Genomic DNA, 17,953 nt, shown 5'->3' with positions numbered 1-17,953 from the left:
GTGCTTAGAGCCTCCTTAAACAGGTCGAATCCATATCCCTGGAGTTTGCAATCTCAGAGATAATCTACCAAAAGTAAACTCTCGCTTTCAAAACTTTCGGGGGGGGGGGGGGAGGTTTCAAGAAAATTTTACAAATGACCTTTAGCGTAGCCATGAAGTTTAAAATTGCTTTCGTATCAAATGATCAAGACTACAGTTACCATTCTTGGGGAAAATCAAAATCTTTAAGAAATACATTGTACTTGCTGCAGTCTGATCTAGCATTTCAATCGTAACGCAAAGGCAAGAAAACAATATCCTAATAATGATGCACATAGGCGTCGGAACAGGGTGGGGGGCTTAGAACCCCCTCCCCCTCATTTTTTTTTTGCAAAGATGGACATTATAGGCATTGAAATTAGCCCCCAAACTTTTTTTTTTAATGGATCCCCTCCCCCCCCACTTTCAATTTATGATACACATACACTCCAAGTGATTAATCTTGGACTCTAGTCAATCGCATCTTCTCGGGCCTTTCGGTAAGCTCGGAAAACACCTTTGTCGGAAATGCCCGAGATGTTTCAATTGGGACTTTAATACGATATATTTTTAAAATAAATTATACATAAGATAAACCGATATTACAGTATTTTAAAATGCCTGCTGAAATCTTTTTGACTATGTCTAAAATCCCTTTCTAATACTACCATATGATTATCTGATAATAATTACGTTCAGTACTTTTCCATTAATTACCTGGTATGGCATTCTTTCTACAACAAACAAATGGGACACCAATACATGTATATCCCTATAGTGTCTCAATTAATACCAATTCCTTTTTTACATGTATTTATTTAACATCCTTTCTTATCATTTTATGATTATACTAAATTTGCCCAACTAATCCTTTCCCCATTTCCTTCAGTCTCTCCTCTCCCTTTCTGATCATGCCTTGTCTGTGCAACTCTTTTTCCCGACTTCGAGCCTTTTTTGCGTCTTTGTCGACCTGGATCCACTTAAAAGTGTTGGGAGTTGGGGGTGGTTTGTTAAGTCTTTCCGTAACCCTCTGTTGTCGTAGCACTTTCACTTTTTCTAAGACTTCATAGTCATTAATATTGTACTCTGCCAAGTCTCTCCTGATCTCGGCCAACTGTTTCTCCTTTTCTGCATAAAACTTTTCTTTTTCATTATCAAGTCTTTCATACACAGTTCGAATTTTTTCTCGGATGTTGCGACATGCCTCTTCTCTTAAGTATTGCCGCATTTTTGCTCTTCTGCTGTTCACATCGACATACAAAGGATGGGGTTTGTACTTGAGTTCTAGTTCTTTCAGTAACCAAATAAACCTCTTGTAATCCGCTTTTCTTAATTTTTTCAATTCTTTTTGTCGTCCTTGTATCTGTTCTTGCAATATCACTTTGGATAAACCATCCTGTAAAACAAGGAAATGTAACAATATCACTTCGGATAAATTATCCTGTAAAACAATGAAAAGTAACCATTTTTTGTCCAAAATAGAATAAAGAAATATTTTACAAGTTAGCAACTATTTTTTCTCCAACTCAAAATCCTTTTTCTTTTTTAATTGTCAGAAGAAATGCAGCTTGTCAAGTGTCAATTGACAAATGAGAGTTGGAGAAAACCTGATAATTAGTGGGCACACATCATGGAACCTTTTACTCCCTTTACACTTCTAAACTTTTTCAAATTATATGAATCCACAGGGGTCAGTAATACTTTGCTTGATTTTAGATATTTGATACTTTTCATTTGCAAGAACTTTATTTTGTGTAACTACACCAGTTCACTTGCTTGCAAAAATTTTATTCTCACATATAATTATTCAAGAAGGGTTAAATACAGCACTGACAGCAGGAACCCAAATTCATGTCTCGCTTATAAACAGCAAATAAATTTCTCACAAAACTAAGTCTTCACAAAAATTTCGTTATCAACAGTATTCTTAAATGAAATTCCAGTATCGTCTCCTTTTCATTTCTCTTACATTTTCATTTTCTAACACCTTTCCCTCTCTTAGTTACCTTTTTGTTTTTCTGGCAATGTCCCAGCAGATTTCTAATCTGAATTGTTTTCTTGGCAACTTGAAAAAAATAAGAAGGAAAATTGCAAATTGGATTTTTTTTTTTTTTACAGAGTACAGGACTTTGGTTCATTTGTTTTTCAACAGTTCCCTATACTGTACATACAGGTACATTAAATTGGACATTCTCTTTCTTTGGAAAAATTCAGATATTTCAGTGTAGCTTAATCATTGTTATGGTTATTCAATAACAATATTCAATAATATGAAATATTATATAGTCTATTTATAGTCCCTATATAATCTATACAAACGCAAACAGTTCATAACACTACATATTCACTGGTTTTGAAGCCGTATTCACCAGAGGCATAGTGACATCACAATCAACACCAATCAACACCTCAAACAACGTTGTAAACAATGGTTGCAACGGCCGGAGCCAGCTGTGTATCTGAGCAGGAAAAACATTAGCCAAACCTATCGCAGGATTATTTTCTAAACATTACGATGCCTTACACAGTTACAAACAGCAAAAGGAAAACACGGAAGCTATAACTTGTAATCTGAACATTTTTTTTTATTTTTCCACGACAGAAGTTCGTAAATGAAAGTGGTATCATCATGCAGCCTTCAAATCCGGACTATATAATAAAACAATTATGGACTCTTTCGGCTTCGCCTCAGTCAATATTGATATTTTTCTGGTGAATAACAAACCATATTCACCACTGAAAGAGTCCATAATTGTATAATATTTCAGCACCAGCTATTATCTTGTGCCTCTCATGGTGTCATAAATTGGAGAGTGCATACAAATTGAATATAAACACAAAACAGTTAACAGTTTCTTACACAAAATAATGGACTTATATAAAACCATTCATAATATACTGATCTAATTAAGTCATAAAATACATGTACATTCCTTTCAGACCACACTGAATATGGCCTTTAAGTGATTTCTCTGCCTAACTTATATATAGGTAAAACACTTACTTATCATCTCATTCTTCTCCCCGTATTTACAAATGTTGAGAATCTTTTCCTGCATAGTCCAGATTCTATGAGCCATTTTTTCTTGCTGCAATATGTTTTTATAGACACATGTATCAAAAGTCACACCCAACAACAAAAATGTGATTACATTAAAATAGGGATGGCAACAAATATTCGAACATTCGAATATTCATTCGATGAGTTGATATTCGAATATGAATTTAAGATTCAAATATTCTGTGTTTTTCAGATTTTATAAAAAGAAGTACTGTGATTAATAAATTTTGATTAGAACAGTGCTGGGATTATCCTTGTTTAATTTACTAGCGATCAATTTCAATCGCCTGATTTCTTTCACACTTTCTTATCTTATAGATCTACTAAATTACATATATTTTGATTTGAGTAAGGTGTTAAAGAATTGTACAATAATGCTTTATGTGTAATACAAAACGTACTTTCATAGTTTTGATACAATCAGATTTAGAATCAAGGACAACAAAATGAAATCTTAGAATGTCTGAAATGCGTGGAGTATAAATTAATTGATCATTGAATGAATGTCCAATAGAATTAGTCTGTTATTAATATTGTAAAGGGCTTAATTTCAGAATAAATGTGTAAATTACTTGATTATCTCGGGTTGTACATAATCCTGAATTTTATATTCATTATCGGGAAATTAGTTAATTAACTAGGAAAATTGTCTATGGAAATATTTGTTTACATTGTACATGTATGAAAGATTATAATCGTATCTCTTATTAGGCAGATAATTGTAATTCATTACACGTATTGAAATCTGAACAGTATACCGTTACTACTATCTTGCCTTTTGTAAGACGACTGGTTCCTCAGTTGGAGCTACTATAAATACACGTTTCATTTGTTGAAATTATACTTTTGTACATTTATATCAAATATTTATTTCAAACATTGACAAATATCAAATGGAATTTCTTATTGTACACTTACAAAAGTCTTCATACAATTTTACTTCCAATATAAGTATACCCACGCTAAACCTTTCATGAGTGTACGATGATGCATATTTAAAATAATACAGATTTTATTTATTTATCGAATATTCGAATATATTCGAATACTTTCATTGAATATTTGAATATGAATTATTGACAAAATTGACATCCCTACATTAAAATCCTGTGAATCAGTTAAGAGTCAAATCACTAATAACCAACTTGAACGCATCGTATGGGTTTAAATCTGCCTCATTTTTCCCACTGGCATCTGATCTTGTGGGTTTTAATATTAACTTACTCAAAGTATAATATGTCATAATGATGACCATCTAACATACAGTTTATTCACCATTTGTTTGTAATGTGTGACTGATACAGTGAATAATTACACCACTACCTAGCAGTGTGCTGAATGAGCCATTCTGAATATATGTTTTTCTATAATATGGCAAAATAGTTTAAAGGGATTTGAACTGGTATGAAATAAAGTTCCTGTTAAACTGTGTGATGTGGTTATGTAAATTTATAGAAGATAACTCAACATAAAGACTGATCTTACCCCATCTGCATATTCAGCTGTGGTTACTTTTTTATAATTGTCTGGAAAACTGAAAGAAAATGTTTTAAACATGTAAGTATATGATTAAATCAATATTTAGGAATGCAAATGCAAGGCATCACATGATCAATTCATTGTGATGTTTAAAAAAAAGATTGTTATGGAACAAACCATTTCTGGAATATGCATTTTTCCCATGAAGTCTGCACTGAAGTTTGAAATTTTGCTCTTTTCAACATATTTTAACAAAGAAAAATGAAAATAATTGTATGTAACTGCTTAAACTTACTCTAATATTAGGTTCATGTCCATATGGGACATAACCTGAGTTACCTCATTCCTATCTCAAACATTGATAATAAATCCTACAGATAAATAATCCTACTCTTTAAAATGGTCTTCTAATCCTCTGTAAATAAAAAGGACTTCATCGTCTTTCAAAGGAGTCTGCTCAACTACATCACCTAAAATATGGAATGTAATATATGTATGTTAAACTTTTTAAATTTCAATGCATATATACAATGAAGATAATGCCATTTTGCTTCATATATATGTTGGCAAATACATATAGAAAGACCTTTTCTAAACACACACACAGAATGGAAAATCAAGATTTTTACTGCTATCTGATCTATGAGAAAAGGAATTTCTTATATATAATTATTTGCATTAATTAAGCAATATGAGAGATCCCAAATATTTTTGTTTCGTATAGTCTGGTCCTGATTTTTAAAAAGAAATCTAGAAATAAGTTTTAAGTAAAAGCCCCAATTTTCATACATTTGTTTGATGACTTTGATCAAATCAAAAGTAGACGCAATAACAATTTTGAATATAATGCTTGTATATTGGTAATTCAGTTTTCCTTACTTTCATCGATTTGAACTATTGGATTTCTATGGAGAGATCATTCTGTTCATTTTCCGATGAATGTAATGTCAACTTTAGTGGCCAAACTACTTTTAATTTTACGTATCATTATGATGTTTGTATTTTCAAAAAGCATGCAATTCATTTTTTAGATTCATTTCTAGATGAACAAAATTATTTATATAGTCAATCCTATAATAATGTAAGTTGCACTAAGCAAGCTAAGACTGAAGTAGTCCCTTGCTAATATTAAACCCTATCATATTAATTCCTCAACAAGTAGGAAAATCTAGATATTTACTAGATGAACTCCTATCATATTATATTTAAGTAATCATATATATATATATATATATATATATATATATATATATATATATATATATATATATATATAGATAGATAGATAGATAGATAGATAGATAGATAGATAGATACAGATAAAGATATAGATATAATTACTTAAATATATAACAAAATTAACCTATGATTTCTTACTATTAACATAGGAAGACGAGTCAAGCTGGAAAGTATATAAAAAAGCTCAACAAACATGACAACAAAAATCATACCCGAATAATCATATGGTTTCCTTGTTTCAAATTTCTTTTTCTTTGTTGGCAGGTCAAACATTTCTATCATTTTCTGTGCATGTGTCTTCTGTTTTTCTTTCTTTTCCTCATAACTAGCATACCGAACGGATATTGTGTTTAGGGCAGCCTCTTCATAGGAAAAAAACATAAAGCAATTCAGTTTACAGTTAAAACAAAATTACTTAACTTATAGTTAAATATAATTAGAAACTTTGAAACTTTTGAAAGTAGTGGGTAAAACAATAGCACAAATATTTTTTTTACTTGAAACCAGAATATTTGTGAAATTAACAAAAAATAATACTTTTTTTTCAGTTAAAACGCTATATTTTAGCATATACAGTTGAACTTTGGTATCTTAAACAAGGATATCTAGAATACCATAGATACGTCGAAGTGACTGAGAAGTCCTTACCACGGATTTCTTAAGTATTTTACCCTCAATATCTTGAATCCTCAGATATCTCGAAGTTTTTTCTCGGTCCCATCAAGATAACAAGGTTTGACTGTATATGTAATCAAGCCAATCAGGGCATTATACTATCAGGGCATTATACCCTCCCAAAAATACCTTGCTTTTATATTCTAGACAAACTCCCAAAATGGGATGAATGCTGAAAACAAAGTCTTTGGCTCTATCATGCATTAAATGCAGCAAATAGTATATCCTATGTAAACAAACAATGGATTGTCGTTCGCTTTCTCCAAATATACAGTCTGATTAAAATCAAACCTTCAAACAACAATCAAAATAAAAGGAGCATCTTTTTCAGTCTCAATTTTTTACTATTGGTAACCCCGTTTCAGGAGTTCATATTGAAATACGCCGCCGACACTTCCCAGGGAAAAATACACCTTCCATACCGCCCGCCATATTATTTATAAAATTAATTTGTATATTGTCAGATGTATTACTGTAACTTTTATGGACCATGAAGTGGAAACTGTAAAACGAATAAAAACTCAAATTTTTCAATTTAATTTTTTGGGGGGTTGGTAAAACATCAACTATATGGTCTATAGAAATGATATATATAATAAATATAAATTTATTCACTCAACATGCTCAATAATATGGCAGGCATATAGATTTTCTTGGCTGGCATATTTTCCCCCAACAGGTGTATTTTAGCATGACTGATCTAGGGACTGAGACTGTTTAATGGAAATTGCAGACAGATAATAGATTTAACTCTCTTTATACAGGGTGATCCAAAATATCTGATACCATTTCAAACGATAATAATTCTTTCAAATATTATAAAACTCTTTATCAAAATATTTCAAATTTTAACATATGTTATAACATTTTATACAGTACATGCCACAAATTTCATATGTATTCTTTAAAATAATAATCCAGTCTCAAAATAATACTGTTATTTAGAGCGCATGCTCTACATGACGTCCATTTTGTTCAATCACAAGTTCAAGTCCTTTCTTAAAGTTAAACTTAAAGCATCTTCTACTGAACCAGTCCATTGAAATCTCTTCAGTAACCTGTGAACCTGCAGTTTTGTAAGCTTATTGTCCGATGGATGTCTTTTTCTCATGATACGAATCACTGTTATGGGTGAATGTGTCTCAAATTATAATTGGACAACTTCTGCAGCTCTCTGATTTGATCCATGTTAAATAAACAATAGCAGATTTATGACATCATAGCATCATGAGGACGTCAATGTTTTCCTGTATTTACTTATTTATTAAAATGATAGGTATAGCAGTTTAAAATGATGTATAAATGAAATATGTAGAATGATATTTGACAAAGTTATTGAAAGTCAAAATAGTATCAAATATTTTGGATCACCCTGTAGTTAAAAGCATGCCACTTTTAGGCTTTGTTATAGAAATGCAATTATTAACAGTCAGGGGTGAGACTGAAATCCGTCATTTCTGAAATATGATGGATAATTGTCATATTTACTAACTACGTATTTTCATCGTTTTTGTCAATATGACTTACTATCGTCATATTTTCTTTTTCAACTTAATTCTTCTATCCAGGTTACATAAAAACGAAATTTGAATTCACCACTGAAAGAAGAGTGTTGACTCAAGTTTCATTTCATCCAGGTCACTAATTACTGCCGACCACATGTGTTAGAACATCAACATGGAAGTTGGAAGTTATTATTTAGCGGTAAAATGTCGAATTTTGGTAGAACTAATTCGTCATTTTTACATGGCTTTTAGCCCTATGAAAGCATACAGTACATCATCTGGAAGAATACGTACTTGTAGAGAAAAGTCTCGAAAAAAAGTTAAAGCCGAAAAAAAGTTAAAGCCATAAAAAAGCGGTGCGCCCTGTAAAACAAGCAAGATATTTCAGTGCACCCAGACCCTCCATTTTGAAAAAAGACGGAATATCGTCATTTTCGTCTTCTCTCCTATTTAATGCAAATAAATTGACAAATAACTCTTCCACTCTTATTTTTGCTTGGGAAATTTGTACTGTCAACATAACCAGTATTGTAGTCAACTGTATTAGAGAAATGAAGTTTGTTTACGATGTTTTTTGTCCTTTTTTTGGTTGGTGGATCTAACATTTTTGAAAGAGAGGTAACTTGGTATTCTAGAAACACTCTAAATTTTTATGACTTTTTCGTCATTTTCTTAAAAATGACGAGTTTAAGTCATAATAAAAATTTTATTTTATGACTAAAAATCGTCATTTTAAAAATGACGGATTTTAGTCTCACCCCTGACTGCTTAACATTTGATATCTTGTGAAATTACTAGAGATGCACAATTTTATCGGTATACAGGTATAACGTGATATTTTATTGCCTGATACGTATTGTGATACGGAGACTAAAATATCGGTATTTAGTACATAATCATAGATTCTGGAAATCATGGAAATTATTCATTTATTTGTTTAAACTATTAAATCACAATTATAGAAAGTGTAAAAAATGTTCAAAATGGTTAAACAATGGCATCGAAACATGCATTATATTATATAAATAAAAATTTATAAAGTGAAGTTATTTTTTATAGCATATTTAAGAAATATTATGGAAATTCATTTGAAATTGTCGTAAAAATTGAGTGTAAAAATATCACAATACTATTGTAATATTCTGGGAAAAAATTGAGATATATCACAATACGAAATTTTTGGCAATACCAATCCCTAGAAATTACAGTCTAGAACCTTTCAAATGTTTTGTGCAGGTTTGGAGAGGTGGATCTAAGTTAAAAGTGAATAAGTATACATGCAACAGTGCTCACTCCAATGGTCTCAATGTCCACATTACATATTATGTTGTTCATTTTTAATCAATTAACTTTAGATTTAAGTACAGATTACTCAAACTGCATAAATATACGACAGAATTAGAACTCTTTTGTGTGCAGTATATAGAGGGTCTTAAAAATTGTGTGACTCGAATTATCTCTGTTACGTATTGATTAAATGTGCAAAATCACTCAGTCAGAAAATGAACAGTGCCTTTGTTTTTATCAAATTTTTAGGTGTTTAAACTTTTAATTTTTACACCTATTTTTCCACATTTTTCTTAAAGGTTTTCAATAAGTAGCCATACGTGCATACGCTATAACTGACCATGGTTTAGCAGCTTGACCTGTCGACTTGTGTTGATATACGCTATGTTAGCGACGCATAGACAGTTTGAATTTGTTGATGTAAATTTCCTAGATGAAAAAAAGAGAATTCTTCCATAAATACACTGTTCCTGTGCTGCAGTCAGGCAGGCCTTAGAGAAAGCATACATCTTGTAGCAATTTTTTTCAAGATCACAACATGACCGGAAGTTTTGATATTCCTCTTTGCGTTTGCGCCTTGTGATCGGAAACGGAAGTTCAGCTTTGCATCCATGACTACGACCAAGTAAACCGTCTGATCCGGGGCATTCATTGTCTTGTTGCCTGACTACCAGGGTTGTTGTAGCCTCCATGATTATTTTCTGTTTGAGATAGTACGTGATTCACAGATTTCCCATTCACACAGTGATAACAAGATGTCGAAGACACTTTTTGAGACTCGAGTGAACGAGAAAAAGATCTTTGGAGCAAAAAAGAAGACAGATGATGCATTCACAACAAAATCCTACATGAAAAACAAAGTTGATGTAAGTTTTGACTTTTTATGATACGAAGTCTGTGTTGTTGACATGCTGCAATGTTGAATTTTATGATTTTAAATCGGCATAGAAATACAACATTTATTTTTGTGCATCCCAAACTATATACATTCATTTAGCAAAAGTAATCTAAAATTTTATTTTCTTCTTTCGTTAATAATTTTTTTTTTTTCAAAAATTAACTGCGATGCCCTACTGATACACTTTTACTCCCATCAATAAAGAGTGTGTTTGTCTATTACAGAAAATAGGTGCACCCCCAGCAGCAGGAGCATTTGTAAAGAAAGATGCCCAACCCACAGCATTCAGAAAATTCTATGAGCGTGGTGATTTTCCAATTGCTCTGGAACATGACACAAAAGGAAACAAAATTGCATGGAAGGTCTGAATCAATTATAGTACTCATCAAGAAAGAATGTTCTCTTATTAAAATGTTGTCCTCCATTTTCTAGACTTTTGTGAGATTCCTATCTCGAGAAACCATTGATTTTCTAGCTGATATATTTTGTAGATTGGCAATATATGAATTTATCTAAATTATCCTATAACATCTGAAATTCAATGTTTTGTAACTTTCACATTGAAAGCGAGAAAGCACTTCTCCTCACCTGGGTCTCCAGTGTTAATTATTTTTCTTAAATGTTTAGTTTACTCTGACATTTTTGTCTTCATGTATGTTTAAAAAATCATGCTTGTCATATTTATATTATGCCCCAGAAGGGGACCATGACTGGGGAATAAATACATTTCTATTTATATGTTAACTCTATTGATTTGATTCGAAATCAATTTATAGGTTTATTTTTCATTCTTTGATCCTTTTTGTCAAATGGTAAAGTATGTAATATTTCATTTTTGCTTCTTTTTTTTTTAAATTTAAGGTTGAAATTGAAAAACTAGATTATCATCACTATCTTCCTCTGTTTTTCGATGGTCTGTGTGAAACGGAGCACCCCTATGAGTTCTTTGCCAGACAGGGTGTTCACGACATGCTTGAGCATGGTGGTTCCAAAATCTTACCTGTTATACCTCAGTTAATCATTCCAATTAAAAGTAAGTTATGTCTCTTTTTATTGAAAAGTTAAATTATCCCAGCATGGTGTATTCTTAGTTATCACACAATTACATATACATGTAATATTTTCTTTAATCATTTTCAAATTTTTACAGATGCATTAAACATGAGGCACCCACAGGTTATGTGCACAACACTAAAAGTTTTACAACATCTGGTTGTGTCAGCAGACATGGTTGGGGAAGCTCTTGTGCCTTATTACAGACAAATCCTGCCAATCCTAAACATTTTCAAGAATAGAAATTGTGAGTATCCATTGATAAGAATTCAAAATATGGACAATTGATAGTCATCACAATTTCTGTTACATGTTTGAATAAAATGATATATACACAGCATCACCATGATTCTTTTTTGTGTTTTTAGTGAATTCAGGAGATGGAATTGACTACAGCCAACAGAAAAGGGAAAACATTGGAGATCTTATACAGGAGACATTAGAAGCATTCGAACGCCATGGGGGAGAGGATGCATTTATTAACATCAAATACATGATTCCAACCTATGAGTCATGTATGCTAAATTAACTTGTAATTGTAAACTGTTTTGTGAATGTGAATCATGATTTTATCTGGATAAAATTAATAGAACTGGAGTAAAATTTCTTGGAGGATAAAGATTGGGAGGGTAGGGGTAAAGGAACTTTTTATTGCCCAGAGCAGCAGTCAACCAGTTAGGCAGTGAAAGTGCAGTACCACAATTATGGAACTATTTTTTCCACATTTTATTTTTTTAAGAACTGAAATGCTTGTACTTGTCATCACATTCTGGCACAGAATTGATTTCGGGTTTGAATTCATGACCACCTATGTTTGATAACTGGTTTTTGAAGAAAAAAAAGCAAAAGATCTCTAATTTTTGTAAACTATGAATTTTTGTGATACAATTTAAACCAAATGTAATGTCAAGTCACTGTCATAACTTTTATTGTCAACTGTAGTCAGTGCAAAAAGACTGGGATTTAAATAGATTTTCCCACAAATACTTTGTAAATAGTATGTCATTTGTCTGTCTGAGAATCAGATATGTGAAGATGAACACAGAACTGTGATAAACCCAGAACATTTGTTTATTCACTCAGTGAGACTGGTTTTATAATTCTCATCATTCATACAAGGGATATTCTCAGATTTCATTTTTTAACTTAAATGTGTCCACAGTATAAAATTCTGTATATACTTACCAATATTGTGATAAATGCATCAATAAATCTATTTATTCATCAACCATGTTTTCATGAAAAAAAAAAAATAGAGAATATTATACACATTAAAATCCATATCATAATTAAGTCATACCAGCCTCAGTGGCCCCATATCAGTCCGAGGGTCAAAGGTTTTAGGACTGATATGGGGCCCCATGGCCAGGATTGATATTACATATGATATGGATAAAATTTTTAGGATATTGTATTCTATTTATCATATACATATGTACATATATATTTAAGATGTATATTATATATGTGAGTTCACATAAAGTAAGAATGTTTCGTGTATGAAAAAGGTGAAGATGAAGAATAGTGATCGATCCCATAAAATCTACAAACAATAAAAATCTGTGAACAGGGTATGAAACACGACCCGGAAATTCCAGAGATGGGATCAGGTGTCTAGGAAGAGTAAGCATCCCCTCCTGACTGGCCACAACCACTTCTTTTAAAATCTTATGGAGCCAATTTTAGATCTTTCTAAAAATAAATAAGTCAACAAATTTTAGTACAAGAATTATATTCTATGTATATTTCAGAGTAGTTAATTTTCAAACTTTATACAAACAATACCTATGGTTTGATATGGATTTTTGCACGCCGGTTTGATACGTGATATGGGTTTTTGGACCGTGGTCGTTGATCTCTGACACCTGACAAATTTTATGTATGGGGGGAGGACTACCTAACTTTTTTGAACTTGTGTCCAATCCCTTAATTTGACTTATTAATTGTCATGCAATAAAATATGTTCAAAACAAAAACCTAATGAATGAATGGTGTAACCCCCATCCCCCTTCTGAGAACTATTACACACGAAAACTTATCAAAAATACACGAATTCCTAACCTATCATTCCTTTTTCGATATCTGATATCATTTTCCGCTTTTGCTAAGTTGACGCATAAGAGATTGGCCGCCTACGGTATATGAAAATATAGCCAGTATCTTTATATACAGTAGTCGGCTGTTTGACAACGAAAAAAAAAATTGCACAAAGTCCAAAAAAAAACCTATTTCGTAGTGGTTTGGGAGGGGAGATTGTCATGAGCCTATAAATGAATATTTCCAGAACACACGTAGACTGTTCTCGATGCTATGTGTCTGAAACCCATGCAAAGCTTAGATGAGATCTACTGACAGAGAGACAGGCATAGCCATGCCAAATCAATGTCTTAGAGCTCTTACCGAATGTACAGCTATGGATCTAGCTGTCGCCATAATGTTTCGAACATATTACAGTACACACATAAAATAGTCAAAGTGTTGTGACTGCTGGATCCACAGACGTCATCAGCGCGGTACATCCGTCGTCCGACTAACCTTCAATTGATGCGCGCATTAACTGAATAAATGAGAGTAATAATTGATAAGATGCGCGCATAAATTCGATTATTGCTCTCATCAATTCAATTGTTGAGCCCAAAATTAAGAAATCGGTTTATATGATTTTTTGATCTCTTTAATTCAACTGAGGATATCTTTCATAATTTTACAAAGACTTTGGTGAAGGAATCAATGTCCGCATAAATTCTTTTAAAGAATTTTAAAAAAAATGTTGAAGGTATTAATAAGTTGATGCTCTCTTTCTCTCTCTCTCTCTCTCTCCCTCTCTAAAGAATTGTGTGCATTAATTCAATTAATGCTTTCATAAATTCAGTTGAAGAGAGCAACAATACAATTATTGTGTGCATTATTTGAATTGATGCATGCATCATGCGAGCATCTAAATTATTGCTCTGATCAATTCAATTTATACGCTCATCAAATCAATTTTTGAACTCAATAATTCAAATGATGTGTGCATCAATTCAGCAAATTTCAGTTCAGTTCAGTACATTAAAGTCAATTAAAGGCATATATTTCAATTTAAATAATAATATCAACAATTGATGTAATGCTCGCAATAATTCAGAATTGAAGATTTCATTCATTATTTGAAGAGATCTTCTATTGAATGCGTACATTAAAATGAAATGTTGATACCTTCAAATACTTTAAGATATCTTCAGTTATTTTGAGTTTATTTCATTTGGTGCTCCATAGAGTCTAGGACGGAGTTTTGTCTCTGAGGTTTAGTTACTGCTGATGTTTCACCTTCTTTTACAAAGTTAATGAATTATTTGTCTTTTTTCTTTCCCTTTTCTTCATCTTTTCTTTTCTAGGATGTCTGCCAGCTCTCTCAGTGCTTAGTCATGTCTCCACCTGGACCTGCCTTGTGTTAGAGCAACATTGTAGGATGACGGAATGTGTTCTAATGTTTCCCGCAAAGCTCACAATTCAGGTTTTCTAAAAAGATCAATATATTCAAAAGCGGAATAGTGAAGTTCAAGAATCTTCAAAAAGTTTAAATTATAGAATTTTTAAAGCCAATTTTGAGTGCGAAAAATATTTAACACTGTTATCATGTACGATAAATTCAGAAAAACTTTAGTAAAATTTAGAACCACAAACCACCACCTTCCAATTGAAACAGGTACATGTATAGATGGAATGGTACCCAAAGAAGTGAAAGATTCTGTAGCTTATGTGATAGTAATCAGATAGGAGATGAATATCATTATATTTTAGAATGTAGTGCTTTAAACCAACCGAGGGAAATTTTTTTGAACCAAAAACTTTGTTCCAAGCAAAACACTATGAAGTTTTGTGAAGTTATGTGCCAAAATGATGTTGATTCTTCGAAAAAAAATTATGTACATTTATTAATAAGATTAATAGTATGCATGGTCTGTTCTCCCTAGCTAGCTTAATTAATCTCACCTTTTGCTTAACCCACTGTATTATATGTATATATGTTTTATATGTTTATGTACCTCATGTAACCATTACATGGTTTTTGAGTGAATAAATTGAATTGAATTGAACTATAAACTAGGCCCGACTTATACTGACTTGTTGGTGATAATAGCAGATCTTAGAAGCAACTGGAGCTAATTTGAAGCGTGACCCTCTTTGTAATATTACCATTCTTCATAATTGAACTTCTTGATATCTGAGGTTTGAACTTCATTCTTTCCCAGCTTACTGTGTCACCAAGAGCTCAAGTATCCAGCGTACCTGGACATGTGTTCTTCTTAATGATATATCCCGTTCACAAATCCTACATTTTATATGAATATGCTTTCTGTTGACATTTCTGTTTAGGGCCTTTTATTTCAAGTTAAGGAACAGTGACTACCTATGATAACGCAGGCACATAGTATCGGGGGGTGGGGGGGTGCCCCCCTTTTTTCCAGACATAAGTTTTTCTATAGGAAATATTCAGTGAAAGTCCGGTTGGCCCCCCACTTTTGGTTGCAGTATTGTCAAATAAGGGTAATATAAGGGGAATGCAGTGTTTAGCACTTCCTATTCCTCTTTCCAATTTCTGCCACTCTAGTTGTTGTAAATTGCCCTACAGTATGACTTATGTTTTACAAAATATAATCAAATTTGAATTAAATAATCCTCCTGAGATGTTCTTTGTTCTTCAGTTTAGGTTCACATTTTATACATCTGAATTACTGAAATTGAATTATCATCATCGGCCATTACACTCTGTGGTGTCTAGGGTAGCAACAAATGAAAGTCTTTCACCTTTTGTCTTGGGCCAGTCTGGTGAGTGATCCACGAGTGCTACATGGTTCTTATCTCATTTTCCAATGTCCTTCAGTTCTCCGTCTTTTTCTTGGTCTTCCTCTCTTTCTCTTTCCATCTGGTGTCCAGTGGAATGCCGTTTTTGTGATTGATTGAGGCACTGTCCGAAGCACATGCTTTATCCATCTCCATCTTCTTTTGGTAATGCTAGCTTGTACCTGCCTGCATCTCCTATAAGCAGTTCTTCAATAGAGATATCTTTTCTTGCCAGAATATTAGGATGATTTTACGTAGGTATCATACAATTATTGTAGACATCAACTAGAATTTTGAACATAGAGTATATCTAGCAGGCTCGTAATACGTGTGTGTGTGTGTGAGGGGGGGGGGGGGGGTTATAGCTTTTATTTATCTAGTTTTACTGCAAACCCCACCCTTCCCCACGTTTTGCTGCTGTGCGGTTGAACATTGGCAAATTCCAGCATTTAAAAGAAATGAACCGACAAGTAATAAAAATGTCCACATCCTCCCCAACCCCCGACCGCGACCGAACCCCGAAATAAGATTTTTTCGATTTTTTTTTTTTTTTGGGGGGGGGGGGGGCAAATACTGTATATGTATTTTAGTTGACGTGTGTTGATTTTTCATCAAGTGTATATAGATTTGAGTCGTGGATTTTATGAAATACACAAAACATTTAGAGTTCAGCGTTAGACATTTTGGCGAATTGACAGCTAGGACGTTTCAGCTGAAAAGTATGAATATTTTAGCAGAAAATTTGTTGACATTTTCGAGAAGATTTGTATATATGACATTTTAGCGGAACTCAAAATAGGATGCGGACATTATAGTGGAAATTTTAGTAAAATACATACATGTATATTTCTCTTCCTTTATTCAGTCGCCTGCTCACCAGCAAGGAGATAGGAGTAGAATATTTGAAAGAGAATGGTCTGGGAAGAACACCTTGTTTGAATACGAGCTTTGTCGTTTCTCAAAGAAAATCTCGAAGAAAAAAGGGTCTGGTTTAAGTATTCCATCAATTCTACCGTGTTCTTGAGCACTTCTCCGTAAGAATATAGTTGAGATTTGTTTTTATCTGTGCCATTGAAGCCTTCGTTAGATTTGGTAACTTACATGTAGTAATTAGCTGATCAATATTTGGGTGCTGACTTTATATTAATTCTTTACAAAGATTCAAATTTCTTGTAAAACAAAAATCGCTAAAAGGTCCATTGAATTCTTCCAAGTAACCGATTTTTCTTCCGCTAAAATGTCCTATAAATCTCCCGCTAAAATGTCCATTCACACCTTTTGCAATTCCGCTAAAATGACATTTGCCCTTAGCGACGTACTTAAAATCGCTCAACTTTGATCGATTTAGGGGAAGCTGCTTTCCGCAGAATGCGCTAAATAGAATAACAGCCAAATGTCATACGTTTACGTATTTTTGGAGCCCCCCCCCCCCTCCACTTTGAAAAACATTGCTAGGGACCTGTCTATAGCGATCGAAATTCTCATTTGTTCGTTTATATTATGATCCTTAGCTGTAACTACATGAGGCACATATTCTAGATGAAAATTCGAAAAAGTGGTCAAAACAGTTAGATTAAAATGATTCATAAGAATATTTTTTTCCTCTGCCTTTCTGGCGATCAATTATACATGTATTTAAACATCTCATATAATTATCATGATACGTATATACTAGAAATGTGTTACTCAATTTTTTATGGTTAATTAGGTCTTTCCACCTTTCTGTGGAAAGACCTGTTGCAATTGTTCTGTTTATTATTATTATTTTTCTGCCGAGTGTGTTTTTGAGTTTCAAGATTTATCGAAAAGATTTATACTTCAAGACATTGTACTTCATAAAAGATTTTTGAAGTTGACCCTGCGTATATGAACTTCGACCCCTCAGAGAGTTATGACTCCTTTTGCAATAAA

At 32.7% G+C, this 17,953-nt stretch overlaps 3 protein-coding genes across 3 annotated transcripts in view; 2 read left to right on the top strand and 1 right to left on the bottom strand.

The window, feature by feature from the left end:
• The window catches only part of LOC133201776 (synaptic vesicle glycoprotein 2C-like), a 378,785-nt gene that overhangs the window by 24,515 nt on the left and 336,317 nt on the right, over positions 1–17,953 (top strand). The window lies entirely within an intron of this gene.
• LOC133201771 (uncharacterized) lies at positions 815–10,007 on the bottom strand. Its single transcript, XM_061337573.1, has 7 exons — positions 9,605–10,007; positions 6,010–6,159; positions 4,950–5,028; positions 4,565–4,613; positions 3,023–3,107; positions 2,025–2,083; positions 815–1,414 (listed from the first exon to the last, which is right to left on the bottom strand). The coding sequence occupies exons 1-7, from the start codon at positions 9,954–9,956 to the stop codon at positions 869–871; spliced, it is 1,320 nt and encodes a 439-aa protein (XP_061193557.1). The 5' UTR covers positions 9,957–10,007; the 3' UTR covers positions 815–868.
• Positions 9,898–12,443, top strand: LOC133201773 (parkin coregulated gene protein-like). Its single transcript, XM_061337574.1, has 5 exons — positions 9,898–10,130; positions 10,387–10,524; positions 11,024–11,195; positions 11,313–11,462; positions 11,584–12,443. The coding sequence occupies exons 1-5, from the start codon at positions 10,020–10,022 to the stop codon at positions 11,742–11,744; spliced, it is 732 nt and encodes a 243-aa protein (XP_061193558.1). The 5' UTR covers positions 9,898–10,019; the 3' UTR covers positions 11,745–12,443.

This window comes from Saccostrea echinata, unplaced genomic scaffold, assembly GCF_033153115.1.
Source record: "Saccostrea echinata isolate AGI-Se365-2 ecotype Australia unplaced genomic scaffold, CSIRO_AGI_Sech_v1 ptg000045l, whole genome shotgun sequence".
NCBI lineage: Eukaryota > Metazoa > Mollusca > Bivalvia > Ostreida > Ostreidae > Saccostrea > Saccostrea echinata.
This window is presented reverse-complemented; position numbering and strand designations above follow the sequence as displayed.